At 36.1% G+C, this 22,721-nt stretch overlaps 1 protein-coding gene across 2 annotated transcripts in view; it reads right to left on the reverse strand.

Annotated features, from left to right (window-relative positions):
• Nucleotides 1-22,721, reverse strand: part of PHF14 (PHD finger protein 14) — a 161,663-nt gene that overhangs the window by 25,976 nt on the left and 112,966 nt on the right. The window contains exons 17-18 of one of the 2 annotated variants that reach the window (XM_031066751.1): nt 7,681-7,794; nt 5,951-6,033 (exon numbers count right to left, since the gene is read on the reverse strand). In XM_031066751.1, the coding sequence (XP_030922611.1) occupies nt 5,962-6,033; nt 7,681-7,794 (186 nt within the window). In that variant the 3' untranslated portion in view covers nt 5,951-5,961. The remainder of the gene's footprint in view (nt 1-5,950; nt 6,034-7,680; nt 7,795-22,721) is intronic. The other variant, XM_031066749.1, reaches the window with a different exon arrangement.

Below are 22,721 nucleotides of genomic sequence, written 5' to 3' on the forward strand. Positions count from 1 at the left end.
TAAAGGGGGTAAATGCAACAACATGCTAATTTCAAATTGAATTTACAAAAATTAAATTTGAGTTTACAAAAATATAATATTTTATTGTAGAAGCTGTTAAAGAAAAACAATGTGTCTCATAAAATATACAGTAGCTATAATTTAATTGCTTCTTCCTAGCCTATTAATTGTAAAAATTGTTTCAGATTTTTTAAATAAAAAAGAATTAAGCATTATTTAAGGAAAGATTTTTTTTCTCTTTGTAAGAATGCATATCAAACTTATCTGTCTTCACAATATGAATACAAATTTGTACACAAGTGATTCTAAATGCCACTGCCTTCCTGCTTTCAATGCTGCTATTTTTCCAGAGAATATATCCACAGATCAATGACCCTTTCATGTGATCTGGAAATGCCAAAGAATAATACCTCAGGGAAAATACTGTTTTCACTTGAGTTAAAATATTAATTTTTACAACAGAAAGAAAGCAGAATTCCTAAAATCTTTAAGAATGCCATCCAGAAAATGCACAGACCTGGTAAATTAAAAAAAAAAAAGAAGGAATAGAGTAATTGTTCACAGAAAATAATTTCAAAATAAAGCCACTGTAATATTAATGAATCTCACAGATTAATAAACTGCACATTTGGCAGCAATCACTGTAGCACATTTTTGCACGTTTGGCCATTTTTTCTTACTGTTTATTAATTGCATCTACTTGGAATTGATGATCTCCAGGGTACTTATCAGTGCTTATCAAGACTGATGAATGCATCCCAGATGTTGGAGTCATGTGGAGGGTCTATCCATGCACAGATCTGTGCTGAAACCCTGAATGTTTTCCTGCAGTGAACTTGCAGGCACTCCTGACAACAGAAGTGCAGCTGACAGAGTAAATTCCAGGAGTGTCTCTCCTTTCCCCTCTATCACGGCATGAGAAAGACATTCTTATGCTGATGTGTGGGAATGTACAAATGATGAGGTATTGCTTGCTGCTCTAGGGGGTCTTTAAATTCTTTTCTCTATCCCAAAGCAGGCTTCAGTATCAGATTATAACACTTAATGAACTTCGATGGTGTGCTTTTCTCTGGAGTCCATGTGTAGACAGGATTTCTGAATTCAATTTTTTGGGTATTGGGGAAAAAACCACAACATTTATTTTCTAAATTTTTAGCATGCTTTTAAAATCTCTTTTAGAAATATAGATGAATGTCAGGCAATAAAGGAGAAAGCTGCAGGGATTTTAATGGCATCTGCTTTGCTTATTACACAATAGATATTTCAGTCATCTATATATAAAGTATCTTTGTGAAACCCTTTAAAACATGATTTCAAACCAATGAATGCCATTTTCTATTTGCCTTTAATTTCCTCTCAATAGTAAGTTCATCAGAGTGTAACAATTAACTAACTTAATTAAGCTAACTTAATTATGTTCTTTCATAGGTCAATATGTAGAGCTACTCAGATTAATAGCAGAGCTTGTAAAGTTAATCTTCTTGTATAATGCAAATGATGCCCACTCATGTATTAAATACCTTCCTGAGTAACAGATGATACAGGACTGAATGTACTTTAAAGAAGGGCAGAGACTGTGAAAAGGTTAAATAAAAAAATGTCTTGGATTTGTGGAAATTTTGAACAGATCTAATTCATTTTTTAAATTAATAATGTTCTTCTAAGAAGAACCCTCATTTCCTAAGGCCATTTAATGCTTAAATATACATAAATAAATTTTGACTTCAAAAGCATAACTGCACGACAGCATTTTCCAGCCATCTTGCGACCTTTATATTTAGTTATTAAGAAGATTACATAAAACAGTCATGTGAAGAGATTAGCAGGAAAATATGAATTCCTAACTCCAGAGCATTTACATGCTTAACCGTATTTCCCAGTTTATTTTATGGAGGAACCACTTCAGTAGTCAAAGGTATTATGTTCCTTTTCTCAGTTCATTATTAATTCACTTTTAACACAGTAAGACTCTAAGGCTCTTTAGGCATGTGGCTTACCACTTTTGTTCTGAAATATTAATGGAAACTACAGTAACAATAATAATTACTTGTAGAAGCATGAAAAGTAAAAGCAAACAAATCTCTTGAGTGCCAAATGATCTGAAAAGGTGACTCAACTCCCCTGTTTTGATAAATGAGACTGATGACTGGAAGACACACTATGACAAGAAGAGTTGGATTATGGGTCAAAGCACCCATAAGTAATTCTACAAGGAACCAAATATCAGTCTTTTCTACAATGAATCTGACTTAGATCCAGAAAATATTCAAAATGCATTTCAATCCCAGGTCCGTAATCTGCTGCAACTCCTTTGCTGTCACTCAGAGAAAACAAAGAGGAGGAGTATAACAAACATTATGCAATAAACACCTTCAGAATGTTTACTGTGAAGGAGCATAAAGGAAAAGACCCCAGAAGTATGAAAACCACCACTGCTCAGAAGCTTTAAAACCAGAAAGAAGTACTAAGAAATGCACTGGAGGGATCACTATGTCTACCAGGATATGGATGACACAGATGATCCAATATGTTTTCTTCTCTTTGTTAAAGTATGCCATGTTTTGGGGGTTTTTTTTGTTTGTTTGTTTTGGTTTTGTTTTTTTTTTTGTGGTGTTATGTCTATTTGCAGATCTCAGTATAGCAGCAGGCTCCCAGTACAAAATGACATTCCAGTATCACTACTGATATAAAGGGGAATTATTTACCTATGATAAAAAAAAATCTAGTAAGTTATCACTTATGATTTTTCATCAGGAAACAGACTGTTAGGTGCATACAGCATGGATATTTACAATTATTTTTCTGAGTGGGGAAGTTCCTCAGAAGTTAAACAAAAAAAAAATAGTGGTCAAGACTAAATATGAGTCCAACTCACCCTATGTCTGTCACTAGATTTTTTTTTAATTAGCAATGGGTTAGAAAGAATGCATTTACAGCAACAACTGTCTGACAAAAATTTTCTATTAAATGCATTCAAGCCAGAAGCTACACAGAATAGAGAGAATAAATGGTTAGGCCTATGAAACTTAGAAAAGAACGCACAGGCTTTTCACAAGTGCAAGCATAAGAACTGTGCATTTATACATACAGATAGATATACAAATATATTTTATCTGATACATTCTTGTGTTCTCTAAGAGTGTAAATCATCTCTCTACTTCTTGATGGCGCTTATTCTTCATGATGATTATTTTCTGAAATGAATTATGGCAGTGATGGAAATTCAGTTATTTAATAGTCTAATAACAGCAGATGGAAAAAATTATCACATGAGCATTATTACAAACTTTCCCATGGAATTACTTTCAATTCAATAATTTCAAAACATGTTAGATCATACTTTGTTTAAAAAGTAAAAACCTCAGTGTAATAAAATACTGTAAGGATGGACTGGCCACACTGCTGATGAAATTTATAGCTTTGGGTTTAAAAAAAAATTCTTTTTGTACTAACTTGAAATGCAAAAGGGACTTGTTGGGAAAGGTTTTACCCCAAGATCAAGGAAGGAGGATAAAACAGGAAACAAAAGACAGTATCAGCAGCCAATTGTATTAACAGAAATCAAACAACATTTCCTTCCCTTGTATAGGAAATAATGCAGTTAAAACTGAATTATGCAATGCTTTTAGGATGCTTGTACCATACTTACAACTAATGGCAGATGACTTAAGTGTATGACACATCTTTTTCTATCAAACAAATCACTATACCTTACCTGTACATTAATTATGGAAAAATGTCTGTGCTCTATCCAGATAAACTGGAAGCACTGAATGTCTAATAGTTGAGAACCAGGTTAGAGGGTACCTATCTTAATCCTTCCTTAGCTAAGAACCACAACATTTGCACAGTACCCAAAAAGCACCACAGACACATAAGCTATTCAGGTTCATATGCTATGAACATATCATTTATATTTTACCCTAAAGTGCTCCATGTTTTATATGTGTGGTTTTTTGATTTTTTTTTTTTTTGTAGGGGTTTGTTGTTGTTGAATTCATTTTTCTATCCAAGAGAAAGGATAGGACAGTTTTTCCTCTGTATCTGTACTGTTCTGGCAATGCAGACATTCATATTCAGAAAGATCAGCTGTTAGCCTCTAGGCTTACACTATTAAAACATGATTAATTAATTTGCCACAGGATTGGTAAAGGAAATTAATACACATAACTCATGTACTTCTATTTTACTTCTAATTAAACAAGAGAATATGCCTCTTATGAGACCCACATTTAAGGGAACTGTCAAAACTAGTATTTTCTTACTTAGATAACAAACCACTGACACCATCATCCCCCATGGACTAAAGGGCTGCTCATGAGAAATGGTATCAAGAAGACAAAGCCCACCCATCTTGCCCCTCAGACACATGAAAAAGGCAAAGTAAAACTACTTCAGCAACAAATCTCCACTTTCTTCAGCATCTCTGTATATCCATCAGAAACCAACGTAAATATATGTACCAATGCAACTGCCAGATGCAAAGTGAAGCTGATCACAGAAAACAGAATAAGGGTCATGAAAACTGATACACCAACCTTTCAACTTTATTGAACAATTGCAGTGTTATTCAAGGACGTGCATTCACGCATTTAAAATATTTTAAAAGCTTGCATCTTAAATAATCACAACACCCAGAGAATTTCCTTTCATCCATTCATTATAAAGAATATGTAGTATCAGAGAAAAAAGGGCATACTAATGTAACAGTGATGGAGTTCTGAATTTTGAAAGTCTTGTGGGAACAAAAATTCTATCTTAAGCATTATTATTGGAGGAAAACTGCTGAAACTATATAAATTGCTTGGAAGGTCTAACAAAATGACACTGAAATTAGGATGAGAACATCTATCTCCCACCAAATGCACTGAATTCTTCTTTCAATGACACTTTTCAAATCCAATTCTTAAAACCCCCAAGAAATATCTACAACATTAAATATCAATCACATCCTTATTTTAGGATGGACACTAATTAAAATTATTCAAGCATTCAAATCTATACAACTTAAATTTTATAGAGGCTTGTACAGCTTTTGGAAGGAGACAATAAAGTATCCTTCTAACTTCAAAGTCAGTTCAGTTACTTTATAACTCAAAAGGTTTCTGCATGTGAAATATACTGATGAATACACACACTTTCCTGAATCACTAACAGATGATTCAGGACACCAATGAAATTCACAGAAAATTCACAACTGTCTAGATCCTGATCCAACATAGAATTAAATCTAACTTTAGAGCATCAAAAGTGGCTGGGAAGAAGGGCAGCAGTAAGAGGAGTGGATGCCATTCTGCCTTCCTGTTGAGGAGAACTCAATATTTGACCATCATTTCTATTAGGAATGACTAGACAACAAAACAAAACCTCATTTGAGTGATCAAATTACATCCCACAAATACCATCCTACTGATGACACAAGTAACTGAGTGTTAGATTCAGACGGTCCTATCTGAGAGGAAATCAGATTGTAAGCAGGAAAAAAAGTGCTTTATTCAAATTAATGCGGCAGCTCATGGGATTTTCCATACTTTCTCCTACTAGAAGTTGTGTGTCCTCACATTCACAAGCCGAAGACTCTTTTTGAACACCACTTTCCACAACCTTCTCAAATTTTCTCCACCTTCCTGAAACCCTTTGCTGTTAGCCACCTTGTGTTCTTTACTCTTTTCTCATATTTCTCTATTCCACTGCATTTGAGCTTTTCTTTAACAATTCTCACCAATGCTGATGGTTTGAATTCAGATGAGTCATAAATTACACAAATAATACACCAGTCAGTAGTCAATTCCACACATTAAGTCATTAAGCAGATATTGAAAGATGTACCAGAAGACTTCAACAAAATTTAAAATAAAAAGCCATTAGCTTAATTCAAGCTCTGCAAACACTTTTTGGACCTCTTTTTCAGGGTGTAAATCACAAATATTTGTTTATCATGCTGACTTACCCATCAGTAACTTAGATGGTTTGTTTCATGGTGGGTTCTGAATTTGGAAATTCAGCATACTGGTGCTCCCCTCTCAAGGTTCCCTGCAAATCCAACCACAAAACTCTTTCTGACTCACCTCTCTCTCTTGTACAAACTGCAGTAAATATGATTGGAGAAAGTCTCATTCCCTTATAAACCACATGACTCCACATTCAGTAAAACAGCTTCAACATGAACTATTACTGAACTGTTTGTAAAATTTGAAAGGTGTATTTCCATCTTTTGATTCCCAGAAGCTTCCTCTCCTCCACAGCTGAACTGTTTTTTTTCCACAAAAGAAAAACTGTATACCCATCTTCCTCTTAGTCACCTTTTACTAACTAACCATATTTCATTCCTCTTTCTGCTGGACTTTTCCTCTATTTTTAATCATCATCTGTGCTCTCAATTTTAATTTCTCCAGTGCAGTGAGGTAAATTGACAGAGCTGAGAATTGAGAGGCAGATTCCACATCTCTCCACAGACAGAGGTCCCTTTGCTACTCAGGAATACACAAAGAAGTATTACCAAAAGCTTGTACTAGCCTGTCCTCAGGACTGCTTAGATGTGATAACCTGACTTTCTATCTTGGAATAAGCAGTGATATCCCAAAATAAGTGAATCTACTTGGTCTTATTGCAGGAGACACTCTTAAGAATTCTCCTGGCTTCACACTTTGGACCTTCACTCTTCTTCAGACAAAGCGACTAGACTATCAGAGAAATGAAGATGTTTATCTAAAGGCTGCACTAAACTAATAAATGACACGATATTTCCTATGACTAGCACTTCATACTCTCCTTTCCTGTGAAAGTTACAGTCAAAAGAAACCTCAGAAAAAACCCAGCAAAGACTAGTCTTTATATACCTGGTAGTTGATGTATTTTGAACAGTAATAATACCAACTAAACTGTTTGAGTAAGCCAAGATCAAGTGTTAAGGCTACCACAAAGGAAGGACTTGCATCTCACAGGAAAGGTTAATTTAGGGATAATAATGGTTCTCTGGGAAGATGATTGCCACCATGAAATGAAGTTATGAGTCTGAATTCCACAGACAACCTCTCCTGCAGCTATAGTGTACTATGACAGGGATGCACAGAAAACACCCTGAGTCATTGGCTGCCCTATGGAACTACCTTACAAGCACCTTTGCTTACAAAAACAGGAAGTATGAACTTATGACTACATCACTACTACTACTACTACTACTACTACACCACTTTTTGAAACCAAGAGAACAAAGGCAGGCCCAATCTCAGGAAGAATCTTTCCTTTGCACAAGACTGAAGTTAGATATATTTAAATTCTGTGAAGGATGATAGAAGTTTATATCTACCTACATACCAATATGCAGATTCTATTTCTGATTCTTCAGTGTAATGAAGTGTATTTAGCCAGACTCTAACAGGGCTCCTGTTACTGTCACAGTGTGACAGATAGGAGCAATAAAAAAAAAATCCTATTACTGACGGTAAGAAACAGCATTTAAAAAATAGCATATCTTATGGAATATACTTGTAGGTACCATTAATAATAGTCCTGAGTTTTACCTTGGTCTTGCATGCTGTTTATATGGGAGTATAAGGCTGAGCTGTACCTTTAAAAAGTCTCTGCTATTAGTAGTACAACACTAGGCATGAAAAACAGAGGCAAATGTGTATTCCCCACCAGTTAATCTTGGAAAAAAAGAGACACAGAATGTCCTACCTCTTCTGGACGTTTCTGTGCCACCGATATCAGCTCTTCAGAGCTACTTCTTGAGGTAGAGGGTACCACGTTACCTGGGGCCTCTGAGACCACCTCATTTGACGGCTCGGAGTCCTGAGGGCAACAGACACAAACAGACCCCTCAGCAGCGTGTTGATGTGGCACGCCAAAAAAATGAGACTTTCCAGAGGAACTGTGCTTTAAGCACAGAGAGAGAAATAAAAAATACTTGAGGTCTGAAATTCTATTCTTTTTATTCTGGGCAACTTCTTTTGCCTGAGTCAAAAGCATGTGTCATATATTTTCTTTTGAAATAATAATATTTTCTTCATTAGAGCACTTTAAGACTTATTAAGTAGTTACCGCATTTCAGAATTGCAAAGTTCTGAAGCAAAAACCATAAGCATGGTTTTTTACCCATACCTACCCCTGCTCCTGAACTGCAAAGAAGGGAATATTACATTTTCTCCACTTATGGCAAATGGATGCTTCTGCAAAACAGCTGCAGCCATGCTAAAAATGCCTCCAACAATTGTATTTTACCAGTCATTGCAAACCAATATAGCACACAACCTGGTAAAGTTAAAGAAGTTAGTAGAGTTTGCTATCTTTTAGTAAATTTAACATTACAGTAAAATAAATAAAAATTCTTGAGTAATTTACATTCTCTTTTCCAAATTGCCTTGATTTTGCCACACAACATGACTAAATAATTCAAAATAAAAACCACTTTAATACCTTCACTGCTTCACACAGAGGTTTTGATAACAGCATAGATTGAGACATTTTAATGCAGAGAAAAAATCCATTAGTCAGTACAATCTCTACTGTGCTTGTAATGCTCATTACAGAAGGTATTTTAGATGTCTTTGCTTAGCAAGCAGAGTATGTGCTTTTGACGTATCATTTTCTTTCTACATTCACTAATTGCAAGGAAATCAAGATTATACTTTTGGAAACTGCAAGCTGCAGAGCTCATTATTAAGTTTTCAAACATAACAACCTGTAAGAAGTAAATTAAAATTTCATAATTATAATATTCAGCAATTGCAGTTTAGCCCATTGCATAGAAAGGGAAAAAGTGAGCACTGGTCCAACAACCATTACTGGATCACACAGAGAATCACATCTGGTGAGACCAGATACTGTAAAGAATTAACACATGGAGGGGATTCCCAAAGACTATAAAGTGGAAAAACTACTTCTGTGCTTAAATACTTCTAAAAAAGATTTTTTACCCCGTTCTCATTGTATCACCTCCCTGAGACTTAGAAAAAGAATGCTCTGGACCATTTTGTGCCATGACACTTTAAAATTCAGGTTTGGTACGTGAAAGATATTTTATGTAAAAAAAAGCTTTCAGAAAAATAGCTTTTAGTGAAGACTAAAAAATACCACCAATTAAAATGTTAACAGTGAAGTCCAACTGCCATTGCACTGAAGTTTATGGGCATAATGCTGGATCTGTGGAACAAAAGAAAAAAAGAGGTATCTTGGAAGAATATCTGCCAAACAGAGTGAGCTACAAGGAGAAACATCTCTAGCATTCTGATAATAAAATCTGATTTTCCCCATGCTATATATGCCATCAAAAGGAAATTTACATCATGTTCATCCTGATAGCTCACTGGTTTCCCTGGACTTGTACAGGGAAACATCTTCTCTCTCAAAGGCCACCTCAGTTTGGTCCCAGTGAACTGTGATGTTGAGAATATTTTTTGTTTACTCAATTAGCCATGAGCTCACTCTGAGTATAGAACAGTACTGTTTTCTCCTTGAGAAAGTTAAATCAATGCCATTTATCAGCTCAATATGTTTCCAGAAGCTCTTCTGTGCTTCCTACAAAAACACAAGCAACAAACACATCTGCTGGAAGAAAATTATACACTTGTCTGAATCACTTGGTTCAGTGATTTTTCTCCTTGAATTCTGCTTGTATTTTGTACCTGAACAAGCTTTTGTTATGCTACTATTACCTGTGCCCAGATAATGGCGGCAACCATTTTAATTTATTTGCTTTTTTTAAAGTAATAAACAGTGCTTTTCAAAAATTATCTGAGCAAATGCACTTTGCTGGGTGTAAGAAAAAATTTCTGTGTAGAAAGAGGGGTTGGGCACTGGGATGGACTGTCCAGGGAGGTGGTAGAGTCACTGTCTGCTGGAGTGCTTTCCCAAAAATCCCTGGCTAGTGGCAGCACGCACCAGCAGTCAATGGGGTGACCACCTGTGGGCTAGAGCATCAGCTCTGGTTTGGAGGCTGGCTCGCCGGGTTGGTCACCTAGGGTGACTATCCATGTCAGAAGGTGGAATAGCTTCACCCTAAGAAGGGGCTGAGAGACCACCAACGATGCCAACAGGAGTAAGGAGGCAGGCAGAAGTTCCGTAGCCAAATGGCCAGTTTTATCAAGCCAACACTAAAACTGGGAGCTACTGCGAGGGACTGAAAGTGTAGTGGGATTATAAAGGGAGAGGGACGGACTCTGAGGAACAAATCAAATCATGAGGAAAGATGATAGACACAATATTGTAGCCAATAGGAATACAAGTGGGGAGGGGTTCCAGCTCCTGATCCAACCACCCTCTGTCCTGGGAAGAAGCTTCTAGGGAAGGGGCAAGGACAGAGAGTGATGGGCAGGAAACTGGGAGGGGAGAACACAATGATCAACATAAAGATTTGGGAGGGGATTGGGTGACCGTATGGAGACAAGGGAGGGGACAAAGGACTGACGTAAAAATTGATACATCAGTGGCGGGAGAACTGTAGTAGGAGGGGGTGGGGATAATTGATTGACATATAACTGGAACATTGAAAGTGGGAAAGGGAGCCCTAGGCAGAACCAACTGGGATTTACATTAAACTTGAATTTATACAATAAACAATTTGAGACAAAGCAAAAAGATCACACTACAACATCCATGGATTGTTTTTTATATCAAATCTTGAGCATCTCCTTCTCCAGCAGCTTGGCCATCCTTCTCCTAAGAACCAGCTGGCTAATTTAATACTTCTATTTTTAGAGAGATGGATGGAAACCTAATTTACTTTATTATTCAGAAACCAATCCAAGCAAATATGCCTCCCTTCCCAATTACTCTGGTTTTATTCTCTCTTTTCACATTGTTAGTTGGTCAGATCATGGTGCTAATAATGCCAAAGTCCTGGGTTTCATCCCAGTATGGGCCATTCACTTAAAGAGCTGAACTTGATGATCCTTGTGGGTCCCTTCCAATCCAGACTATTCTGCAGTCTAAATATTCAACACAGGCAATCTGTGTTGTTCTGAACTAGTTTGACAACATGTGAAATACAGCTTTCAGAAAGAGACATATCAGTAAGTGGAATGAGATCCTTTCATGGATGGTACCACAATAAAAATGCTGCAAGGTGCAAATGAGAACTTTTACAGAGCTGCTCCCAGGTGTGTTATGAATATGTGGCCAAGTGAGCACCAGTTTGGGTTAGAAATCCTGGTACTTGTACTCTGGCAAGAATACTGCTCTGAAAGAGAATTAGCATCATTTACACTTGGAAAGGTGAAAAAAACACTACCACTGACCTGAATCAATATTTTTACCAAGGAAGTGTTAAAAGGAAAATGTACTTCAAAAATAATTAAAATTTACTGTTCTAAAGTAACCTTATTATTTTTTCAAGGTCCTGCATGATGAAAACAATGACAATGGCATTATCATTGATCTGTCAGCCTCAGCTGTAGTAGTGATGGACGTGGTGGTTTATGGACATATAATCACAATAACTATTTTGGTACATGTCTTTTTTGCTGCTTAAGCCCTTCCCACTTCATTAACTCATTATTACATTTTCTAAACTACACAGGAAAAATCACAAATCTGCATTTTCGAGTCAGACAGATCAATACATAGCTTTATAATGGATCACAGTATTTAGTTATATTAATTAATAGATTATGGGGGAAAGCCATTAAATGGTACTTCCAGCTTCCTTAAAATGTAGAAATACTTTGTGAAAATAAAAGTGCATTATAAAAAAATTAATTCCAAATTCACAGTAATAATTTTTTTGCTGAAAAATGCAGATTTTGATCAAAGCTCCTCAGAATATGAATCTTCTTGGACTTACAAAACCTTGAAGAGGAAATGAAATGTGTAGACCTTTTGCTATGTTTATGCAAGAAAGATATCCCTGCTTTTAACAATGGCTCTTTTCCTGTGACCTAAATGCTCATGCAGTCTAAGATAACATAACTGCATAGGCTTGATCAATCTATTTTCTGCAAAAAATCATATTTTAATTACATGTTGACAGAAATACATAACAAATCAGATATTCTAGTCCTGGGACAGAATCTGCTTACTAGTTTTTGCAGTATTCAGTTCTCTTCTTCCTTTCACTCCAGTTGGTGTATTTACTCTTTGCATCCACCATACAGGAGCACACATTGTGCCTTCAGTTTTGTGCTTTTCTGTGCAGAAGGAACACTGACACAGTATGCTGAAAAATCAATAATGCATACAGAACAGATGTGGATTTCATTTGCAAGGCACATGAAAGTGATAGATTTCAAAGGGAGATGTTTATGTTTTACGTTATGCTGATGTTGTGGCTTAATTTAACAATTTCACTATTCTCACATTTGCTTTTCAAAAACCAGACCTTTAATTCCAGATTGAGACACATATACAGGTATGCATGGTATATGTAAATAGGATACAGATATGTATATACAGACATGTGTAGTCTGTATATACATACACAGGCAAAGCACACAGTGAACATCATGGTAGCAAAATGCTGTATTTACCAATCCATGCTACTGTCAGCACAGATATTGACTCAATAAAATAGAAACCCGTCATTGCTTCTTATTTTAAAGAAATGAAAAGCCAATGTATATTTCTATATTTTTAAACTATGCATAAAATACTTTCCTAGAAAGCTCAAGAATTTCCATTTGAAACATGATGATGGAAAAATAGTGTCTTAAAGAGTGCTCACACCAGCCTAACAGCCACTACCTTTTCTGCTAATGCTTCTTTAGAATAAAACTAAAATAGGATTGAAACAAATCCTTTATAGGTGATTTCAAGCTGACAGGTTTTAATACTTTATGTTAACTCTGCATCGTTTTTCATATATCATCCTTTAGCTTAGTCCAGTTGAGAATTACACAAGTCATAAATTAGCTTTAAACAAGTTTTGAATCAGCCTGGAACTAGTTTTCAAATTAAAGAGCCGTCAGTATATTACATCGTACTGTCATTTTATTACCCCAATCAATTCTGTGTGGCCTGAGGTAGAAAGAAAATGGATGCTGTCTTCATTTGCAAAGGGTTTATCTCTCACACCAGGCTGTGAAAACATGACTGCAGTAATGAATTGGATGCCAAAGTTACTAACAAAGACTTCCAACAGCAACAAAGTAGAAATACTTGTCCCCCTTTAGACTTACAGAAGTGAGGGGGAAAAAAGGCCTCTCTGAAACATGAAGACAGCTTCTTACAGTTGAAGCACTATGGGATGAAATTAGCACATTTTTACTGAAGTGCTAAAGTGCTCACAGAGTGTCATTTCCAGTGCTGCACAGAAAAGCCTTCCTGGGTCACACACACAGTGCCTCTCCAGCCCAGACCATGGAACATCCCTCCAGCAGCAGAGCAACCACTCCTCCTGTTCTTATTCTCACACCCCAGGGGCATGCTTTGAAAGTATTTGCAACATCTTAGACAGAATTTCAGAAGATCTGCTGCAGACAAGATATCTGCTTCAGAGTTCACAGTTGGCCAAAGCAAATCCCCAGGGAGAAACACAGAGTTTATCTCAATCTACTCACATGCAAGATCAATCACTTTGCTGTTCCTCAGATTTTACCCTGTGTTAGTTAATGAAGCAAGAATATGGGCTTTAAACTTTTAAGTCATGCTCCACAGTTGTAAAATTTCCCTTTGTCTTTTATTATGCGTTTGTCATTCTCTTCATGCTGCTTTTATTCAACGTCTGACAATATCCTCTCTTCTTCTGCCCTCTCCAAAGATAGGAAATTACAAATGCAACCTCTAACATTCATGTGCTAACCTCCTATGCTGCCAGTCACAGAGGCAACACTGTTGTTATGTCCTTGGCTATTTTCTCTCTCTGGAGAAGGGGATGATGACTTCTATGTGTATACACTGTTAACACAACAAGGTCTCTTTCTCAGCTCACTGTGAAACCACCTCAGTTCAAGCAATAAACCTTAAGCTGCCTCTAAAACCTCTGCCTTCTTTTAGAAACAGAAACAAAAGGAAAACCTTTTATAATTATCTGTTTTCCAAATATAGAAATTAAATTACATTCTTTAGCCTCACACTAGTTTTGCTTTTTTTCTTCAAACTCTTTTTGCAATATGAAGGACTTAATAAGGGTAAAAGTTTCCAATAAATACCCACCTGTTCCAATTTATTATCCCTTTATCTTCCAATAAACTACAGTACTGACAAAGTATACTTACATCTTTGAAATCTACCCAGCTTTCCAAGTGCAAAAGGTGAATTCCCACTTTAACTTTTGTTTTAAAATAAGCATGCTACTATTGTTAGTATTTTACTAGAAGTGTTTGATTAAACTATCAAACGAAACAGGGCCTTCTGTTTTCTCTGGATGCCTTCTTCAAATAGAAAAAAAAATTACATATATTTAAAGCTAGAAAGAGCACTCTCAAAAAGTTTTTTTAATCTATTCTTCTAACTTTATCACATGCAAATAGAAACAGAAAACAGAGGAACATCTTACTCTTTGAAGGTATTATCATTCACTCACCTCTGGAACCTGAATTAGTCTCCCCTTTCTGGCTCACATATTTTCTACATTTCCATTACTCATTGTACTAATCCTACCTCTCGGGGGACTGAATTCTCCACCTTCTCAATCAAAGTCTCCTGAATTATTGTATTTTCTTTTTTACTTTCTCACCATTCACTATTTTCCAACATTCAAAAGTTATTCTTTTAGCTACCCTTTCAATAGCTGCCTTTTCTGATCCCAGAAGTCTTTGAACTGTACTAAAAATTCTCTCTTAAAATGCTGTAATTAATAAAACCACATTAGAATACAAAAAAGGGAATTAAACTTCTAATTATAGCCACTCAAAACACTAAACTCATCCTGTGTGTATAAAATAAGGAACACAATTTCTCTGTTATTGTCATGGATTAAAACTACTGACCACAGATATAGTACAGCTTAAACTATTGCCAAAAATTTCTGCATGAACACGTATGTCATCACCAGGAATTTTTAGAATTTCTTCACTAAAGGGAAAAACCCAATATCTATCTTTTTGTGTGTATGTGTGTTAAATGTCCTATATCTTGCATAATTTGGTAATTATCTGGTGCACCAGAGTAACAGATCTTATATGAATATCCTTTCGCACGATATTAATATACTGGCAAGACTGCTGTAGTATGCTATTATTAGTGCATGTAAGAGTAATTCAGTACTTTCTCCCTTTCTTTGTCCACACCTCTTCCTTCCTATGCATTGTCCTGCAATATTTTTTGTATTGTGAATTAGGTTACAGGCAGACACTATAGCCTAAAAAGTTATTTTTGTCCTCATTTTATACTTGACGGAGTTTACAGATATTATTTTATTTAGTTCAAAAAACTTTTTATGACAGTACACACATAATTTATTACAGCTGGATCAGGATATTTCATTTTCCCTGCACCTCTTTGGTACAGCTCTGATCTCTCCAATCTTTTTTTTCCACCATCGAAAAAAAAAACCTTCCAAACCCAAATCTCAGGAGCTGCAAAATAAATTCTCAAGCACAGCCCAAGCATCTAGAGCCACAGTAAATGTGGACTCTGACTTTGCTGGTGTTGTTTTTCACACAGGTGATGTGCAGTTCACACACTACAGGTGTATGTAATATTCATCTGGTACATGTTTACTGGGGTATTACTCTGGGTACATATTTACTGTGTAGCTGTATGTATGTTCGATAGTATTGCAATTATTGACTTCAACATATTTACAAAATTACGTGGGCATTTTACACACAACATTTAAAACAAGACTTTCTAAACAGCAGATGTACAAGATCATCTGGTATCACTCCTGGAGAGCAGTGCTGCAGCTACAGTAACTCCATTAGTAAGGCAACATTTGGGGTTGCAGTTGTCTCCTTCCTTAAGCAAAGGAATTTTATTTTATTTATTTCTCCATTTATTTAATTTTATTCCTTCAGAAATGACCAGGCGCAGATCATAGCCTCCATTCATATAGTCTCTCTAGAAGAAAGTTTTACTCAGCTGTATTTCTTTTCAAGCCATGCTTAAAATGCTCCAAACTTTCTGTGCTTTTGGATTACTGAGGCAGTGACAACTTGGGAGTAAGGTACAGAAGAAAATTTACTTTCATCTCTTCAGGTCAAGCTGCACATTTGCACTATTTATGGTCAGAATAGTTTGCTTTAGTCTACTTCAGCAGCTTGGAAGAAAGCATACACAAAATTTGCTCACAATATTTGGCTAATTCTTAACTTGAATGAGAAGATTGAACACTTGAGAAGATCTCTGCTCCAAAAAGCAGCTGCTTTATTCTAACAAAAATAGAATGTAGCTCAAAAAAGGCTTTCTTTCAAGCACACAATCTTCAGATATTATGCATCAGCATGCAGAGTGTGTCTGTCAGATGTTGGAACAAAGCTTTAAATTGTACCATCTAACTTAATTCTAAAGACAGGGTCAGCACATTCATAGGGTTGTGGGGAGTTTTTTCATCTTTGAGAAGTCCTTTAAGTAATATTTATTTAGCTCCTTACATCTTCATCTGCACTGATTCTTGCTTTTCAACTCCTTGAAGTCCAGATTTTCCCAACATAATGCAAAACAGGGTTATATTAAAATGTGTGATCACCAAAAGAATCACAAAATTGTCAAAGGCTACTTTTTAAATCAAGACTTGTTTTCATCTCTCCCCACTTCCAGCATTTTCTTCCAGTAGTAAGATGAAATAGAAAAATAAAGGGAACAGGATAAAAATGAATAGAAAAGAAAGGGATTGCTCAGTACATCGTTTTTTGCAGTTTACGTTTATTACATAAGTTTTATAGCTCTCTGAATTAACTTTACATGGGACCCACCTGTTTTTTCAGAGGTTTTCCATAAGCACTCTACTCTTCTCCAGGGGAAAGTTCTCAGTGTGTCCTCCAAATCCTCCTTTCCACTTTGCTGCAATCCTATTTCTTAATTCACCCCATTCTCCCCTGTAAGCGTTTCTGTGTATTTTCCAAGTGGAATTTTCTCATTCTTATGAATGTGTGTGTGCTTACAGCTCTCCTTTTATGCCAAGGGCACTTCTTGTAGTCCCATTGTTTTTGCCTTCATGCTTTTCTCACTCCTGTTCTTCCTGTCCCTCTCTTCTTAAAAACTACCATCATTTATTTTCAACTGATAAAGCAGAAAAGCAAAACATTAATTCAAAGCTATAAAAACATTTTTAAAAGAATGAATTAACAGTAGCTTTCTATAAAAATTTTTCCTACACACTCCGAGATCTCTCTAATATCTGAATGTGCCAAATTAAAAAAAGTATCCTTTACATCCTTTGAGAAGCTTCAAACAAATGTCAGCAATGCCATTTTGTGGGTGCCCTTGATTTTTTCATTCATGCTAGTCACTAGAATAATTAAAGAAAATTTCCATTTAACTTTATACTAGTAAACAGAGTAAATAAGAGTAAATACTCTTATTAATTAAAGTAGCCAGCTAAAACAGTAGGGTATTTTTGATGGCACATAGCTGCCCTGACAATGGGATGTTTACTAAAAAAGGGAATGAACAGCCCAGTTGACACAGTTTAAGATGTGACATTAATCAGCCATCTTTTGCTGAGCTCATAGGAATTGAAAGGTTACAACTACTGCTGCAGCTTTAAAGTACCCTCATAAAGGCCTGGAAATTCCTCATTCCTCCCTAATTAAGAACACTGCAAACGATACATGGAATGATGAAGCTAAATTCACACAAAATGTCAACTTTACTGCCTCGTTCCTAGAAGCATATTTATATTTTTCCCTGTGGTGTTTTTTTCCTAGAGATTACTCCTACCAGACAAAAATCCTTTTTTTTCTCATCTGTACTAGAAAACACAGCAAGTCCCTTACTTTTAAATATGGTTCCTTTTCACTGCAGATCAGATGCTTTCAGTTAAAAGCACACAGTGCTTATACAAATGGACAAATGATGAAATTTGATACTCTAGCAATATAGATCTGTGTATTAATTTTTGGGCTTTTGATCTTGAGACTACTAATACAAGATTCCCACAAATTTTCTTATCAAAATAGGAATAAAACACCTCTCTTAGTAGACGAAACTGAAACACAAATATACCTTCAATACCAGGAAACTGTGGTGTGACAGGAGCAGCTCTTTAGAGCAAAGCAGGTGGTGTTGAGGACCAGCCAGATGCAGAACACATATTTCAAAGATACAGCTAGTTTGGTCATGGAGACAGCATGCCCATTAGCAGTCAGAATACATCCTAGGCTTTAGTGCCCCTTGACAGAAACTCACTTTGCACACTCCTAAAACTACTCCATAATATGAAACAAAGCAGACCCACTGGTGGCAACTGGGTGATTCTTTTCAAAAATGCATTTCTGACCTTAACCAAAATAAAATCCATCAAAGTCAGCATACCAGAAGGTAGGACCATTTAATCTAGTAATAGGATTTTCCAAAATAACAGAGTATTTTAATTATCAGCTTTATTCAGAGTTCAGCAGTGTTACCCTGGATCATCAACAGTCCCTCTTCCTTCTCCTGAGATTCACTGGAAGCTCTCTGGGGTTTAAGAACTATCCCCTTTTTTCCATTTTAATTTTTCCCAAATTAAAAGAGAAAACATAAGAAAGACAGACATATTTTATGCCTTATTTTCAGACAATGGTTTGACTGCTGCCCTGAATTAACTTGTGAACACATTCCATATCATAGGGAATATCTCAGCTCACTTCCCTCCTCCTCTTCTTAAGAGGGTTCAAAATAATATCCCCAAGGGAATGCCTAAACCATTTTACTGTTCTTTAGTTGAAGCAGGTTGTTTTGCATGGAGGGATGAGTCAGTGGGTAAAATGATTCTTTGTCTATTAGCCAGCATATCTATTGTCTTCTGACTATTTTACTATTTTTATTTAAAGGAGCTCTTGAGTCTCTGTTTATGCTATACCCGGAAAGCACATGAACAATCACAGGTCAATAGCTCATTCAGTGAGAGAATTATTAACAGATTAATAGACTACAGCCCCCAAATCTCAATCTTTTCTCATAATTATCTTTAAATGTTAAGATTCTTGAAGTTATCATTGCATGAAAACAAACATTTTAAAGACCTTCAAGAAATTTCTTACCACCAGAAAGTTACAAAACAAAGTTTTTATAACAGCATTGTGTTCTGCAATTCTTGTTTTGTGCAATACTTTAAACTAAAAAAGCAGTGGAAATATTATGCAGTAGGAGAATGTGGTAGGGCAAATGCATATTCATGTGATACAAAATGTGCTTATAAATATTAGTACCTCCTATGTATCCTTATTTATTGCATTGGACTGGTTACAGATTTAATATTCATTATGTCAATGACTGTATCACTCTGCTGACACCCTTCTATTTCCAAAAATAAGTATGTGATGTGATTTAACTCACTCAAAGTACACTTGTGGTACCTTCCATAGGTATGGAGTTATCTGGCTATTTTATCTTCTTTTTGACACTTTTCTTTGGCTATTTATATCACATCTGAAAGGATACCATCTGCCTTTCTGTCTTCCTGAGATTAGTAGCTAGAAAAAAAATTGATATCTACAGATTCCAAGGTTTTCCACATATAAAATTTTTGGTAATGTTTGTCACAGCTGAAATATACTTAAGAGTTTTCAAACATGCACAAAGATGTTTCAAACCACTGAACCAGATAATAATTTTCAACGGTTACGAAAGCCACATTTACTAAAAAATCTAAGATAAACTTAATTGCTACTAGAATTTAACAATGCACTATACATTTTAAAGGTTTTGTGAAAATCTTTTCAAAAGCCATCTTAAAATTCCTTATAATAGTTGTGCATTTTCTTGGTAGAACTGATTGTAATGCTGTTGCAGTTATATTGCCACACAAGCTATCTGCTGAGCCAATTTTACGAGGATGGAACTTTTCTGCTACAGAATGCTAAAATCCAAGTGATGAGACACTCCTTTGCAGAGAAAGTGGCTGACACAGCACAAATTGGCAATATCCAGCTGTCTTCTGGGAAATGTGATTAAATGTGGCTACCAGTAAGAGAATTTCTGTTTGAGAATGGCAACTGAACCTCACTTCCACTATCTAACATGATGACGAAAAGCAAATCTTGACTGTACTAAAATCCATTGCTTACCTAGCACTTAAAAAAATGGCCCTTTTTTTGGTTTTCCCCCTCACTTTTCTCTTTCCTTGTTCAATATGATTAGATTTTGCCCAGGTAGCATTACCAATTCATACTGATGAGTGACACATTACTTAAAGTGACATATATGGCTACATTTCTTCGAAAGACTTGAAAATAAAATCAACCTTGAGAGTAAACATAAGCACTTAATTGAGTAACTATGATAATGTGTTCAAATCTTATACACAGACTAACAATTAAAGATCTAAGTCTTCTTCTGTCATATAGAATATGATTACAGGTGATATGCTAAAATAATTTGCAAGGTAATAAAGCTGGACTAATGAGGAATTAAAATATATAATTCTTCTTTAATTACATACCTTCTAGTTCTATGTAAAACATAAGACAAGAAATATATTCCTAGGTTAAGAAATTTATCTCAGAAATCTGGAAGAAACAGAACAGAAGTTTGCAACATTAGGGTGCAACAGGATGCCACCAGCCTCCAGACATACCTTTGCACATCAGGAGTCCCTGTTTATGTCATTGCAAAGCACACACCTTGCAATCTCCTGCTGACTACTTAATTCTTGATGAATATTCAAATCAAACAAGATTACTCACAATGGAAATGTGGGGTTTTTTTTAATACTGCTCTCCTGGAAGCCTATCTCATGTAACCCAATAATTTAATCAAGACCCAAAAGGTTTAAAAATTCAAGTCAGTTACAAGCTTTTTATTCATACTTTTTTTCCAGACATCACCAAATTCAACACATTCTACTAACTAAGTATAACAATCTAAATTTCCAAACTGATTATTAACTGAAAGTAGTGATGATCAATTACAATTTATTACTAAATTTGTTTATGGCTCCACTGTCAGCATGAAGTCCCTAATTATCAATACCCAAAGAGCTCCTTATTTTAGGAACTCTAGAAGTAGGAAGAAAACTGGATTGACAAAGTAAATCTGAATGTACATCAGTGTTGCAAGCTATGATTCTTTGGAAGCTACCATGAAGCAACCGTGACACATACGTATCTTTTGCGACTTCGCTTGAAAAGGAATGTAAAATGCAGAGAATTTGCATTAAAAACAGTATTTCCTGTCTTTTACATTTCAATATAGCATCTTCAATATGCAAAATTCACTGTCACAATGTTTCCCAATATTGTACATATCTAGGAATCAAATTTCACAAGCAAGAAAGAGAAAGCCTGCAGTTCTGTAAGGTGCAAGTAACCTTGTTTATTTTGTCCTTCCTATACACATAGGAAGGACAAAATAAACAAGGTTTATAGGAAGTTCCTATACACTCCTCTTTCAACCTTCTCACATTCTTTGAGAATATGCACAGGTGCACACCAAAGAAGATGTATAAAATCTTCCTTGTTGTGCTGTGCTGCTCAGAGTTCAAAAACTGCTTTTGTTTTTTTATTCTCTCACGCTGCGTTAGCATAAAACCACATTTGGTGGCTTTATTTCAATCATGACACTAGGTGATTTCTAGATTTTTCCCAACTGCAGCTGGCTCCCAGCAGAGATTTCTTGCCACTCAGTACTACAGCAACAGGCCACGTAGGCTGTAATTTCATTTTGTCATGGCTTAGGAAGAATAAGTCACGATTCAGCAGCAAAGCTATTACCCAGATAAACCATAACTGTAAGCAGATTTTCTCAGAAGCATAACCTAGAGAAGGTACAGAGTAGTAGCAGCATTTTGAACAGCTGCCCATGAAGTGATTTTGCTTCCTTATCCACTGCCTTAAAGTAAGTAATATTTATTATACATAAACTAGAGCTTTAGTCATTTAAATATTAGATCGTGTATGTTTAGATTACATGCATTAAAAATGTACAACCTCTACACTGTTTATGATTTGTTTCCAGTAATATATTAATAAGGTATCTCTTAAATGTTCCACTGGCAATTGGACTTAGATGTGTATTTTAACCAAAGCAATAGTTAATGAACAAGTTTGTTTCTAATTTCAGCCATCCAGCTTTTTACTTCAGTAACGTATTTTTCATCACAACAAAGCAAAATGATCAAGACAACTTTTGAAAAGTAGAACTACCTCAGTCATAATTTGATTTGTGTAATACAAAGCCTCATAAAAATAAATTTGCTTCATTTTTGTATTGTGTTTGTGTAGTAAGGTTTTGGCAGCAGGGCAGAGGGCTACAGGATTGCCTTCTGTGAGAAGCTGCCAGAAGCTTCTCCTCCATCTGATGGAGCCAACGCCACCTGGCTCCAAGAGGGACCCACTGCTGGGCAAGGCTGGGCCCATCAGCAACATGGATAATGTACTCAAGGATAATATACTTAAGCAGGAAAAACCTGCACAACAGCACCTGGAGAAAGGAGTGAGAAGAACAGCTCTGCAGACACCAAAGTCCGTGCAGAACGAGGGGCAGGAGGTGCTCCAGGTGCCAGAGCTGGATTCCCCTGCAGCCCATGGTGCTGGCCATGGCGAGGCAGCTGTGCCCTGCAGCCCATGGTGGGTCACAGGGATGCAGAGACCCACCCACAGCCCGGGGAGGGTCACAGGGATGCAGAGATCCACCTGCAGCCCATGGAGGAGCCCCACCCCAGAGCAGCTGGATGCCCAAAGAAGGCTGTGATCCTGTGGGAA

Source organism: Geospiza fortis, unplaced genomic scaffold, assembly GCF_000277835.1.
Source record: "Geospiza fortis unplaced genomic scaffold, GeoFor_1.0 scaffold138, whole genome shotgun sequence".
Taxonomy (NCBI): Eukaryota; Metazoa; Chordata; class Aves; order Passeriformes; family Thraupidae; genus Geospiza; species Geospiza fortis.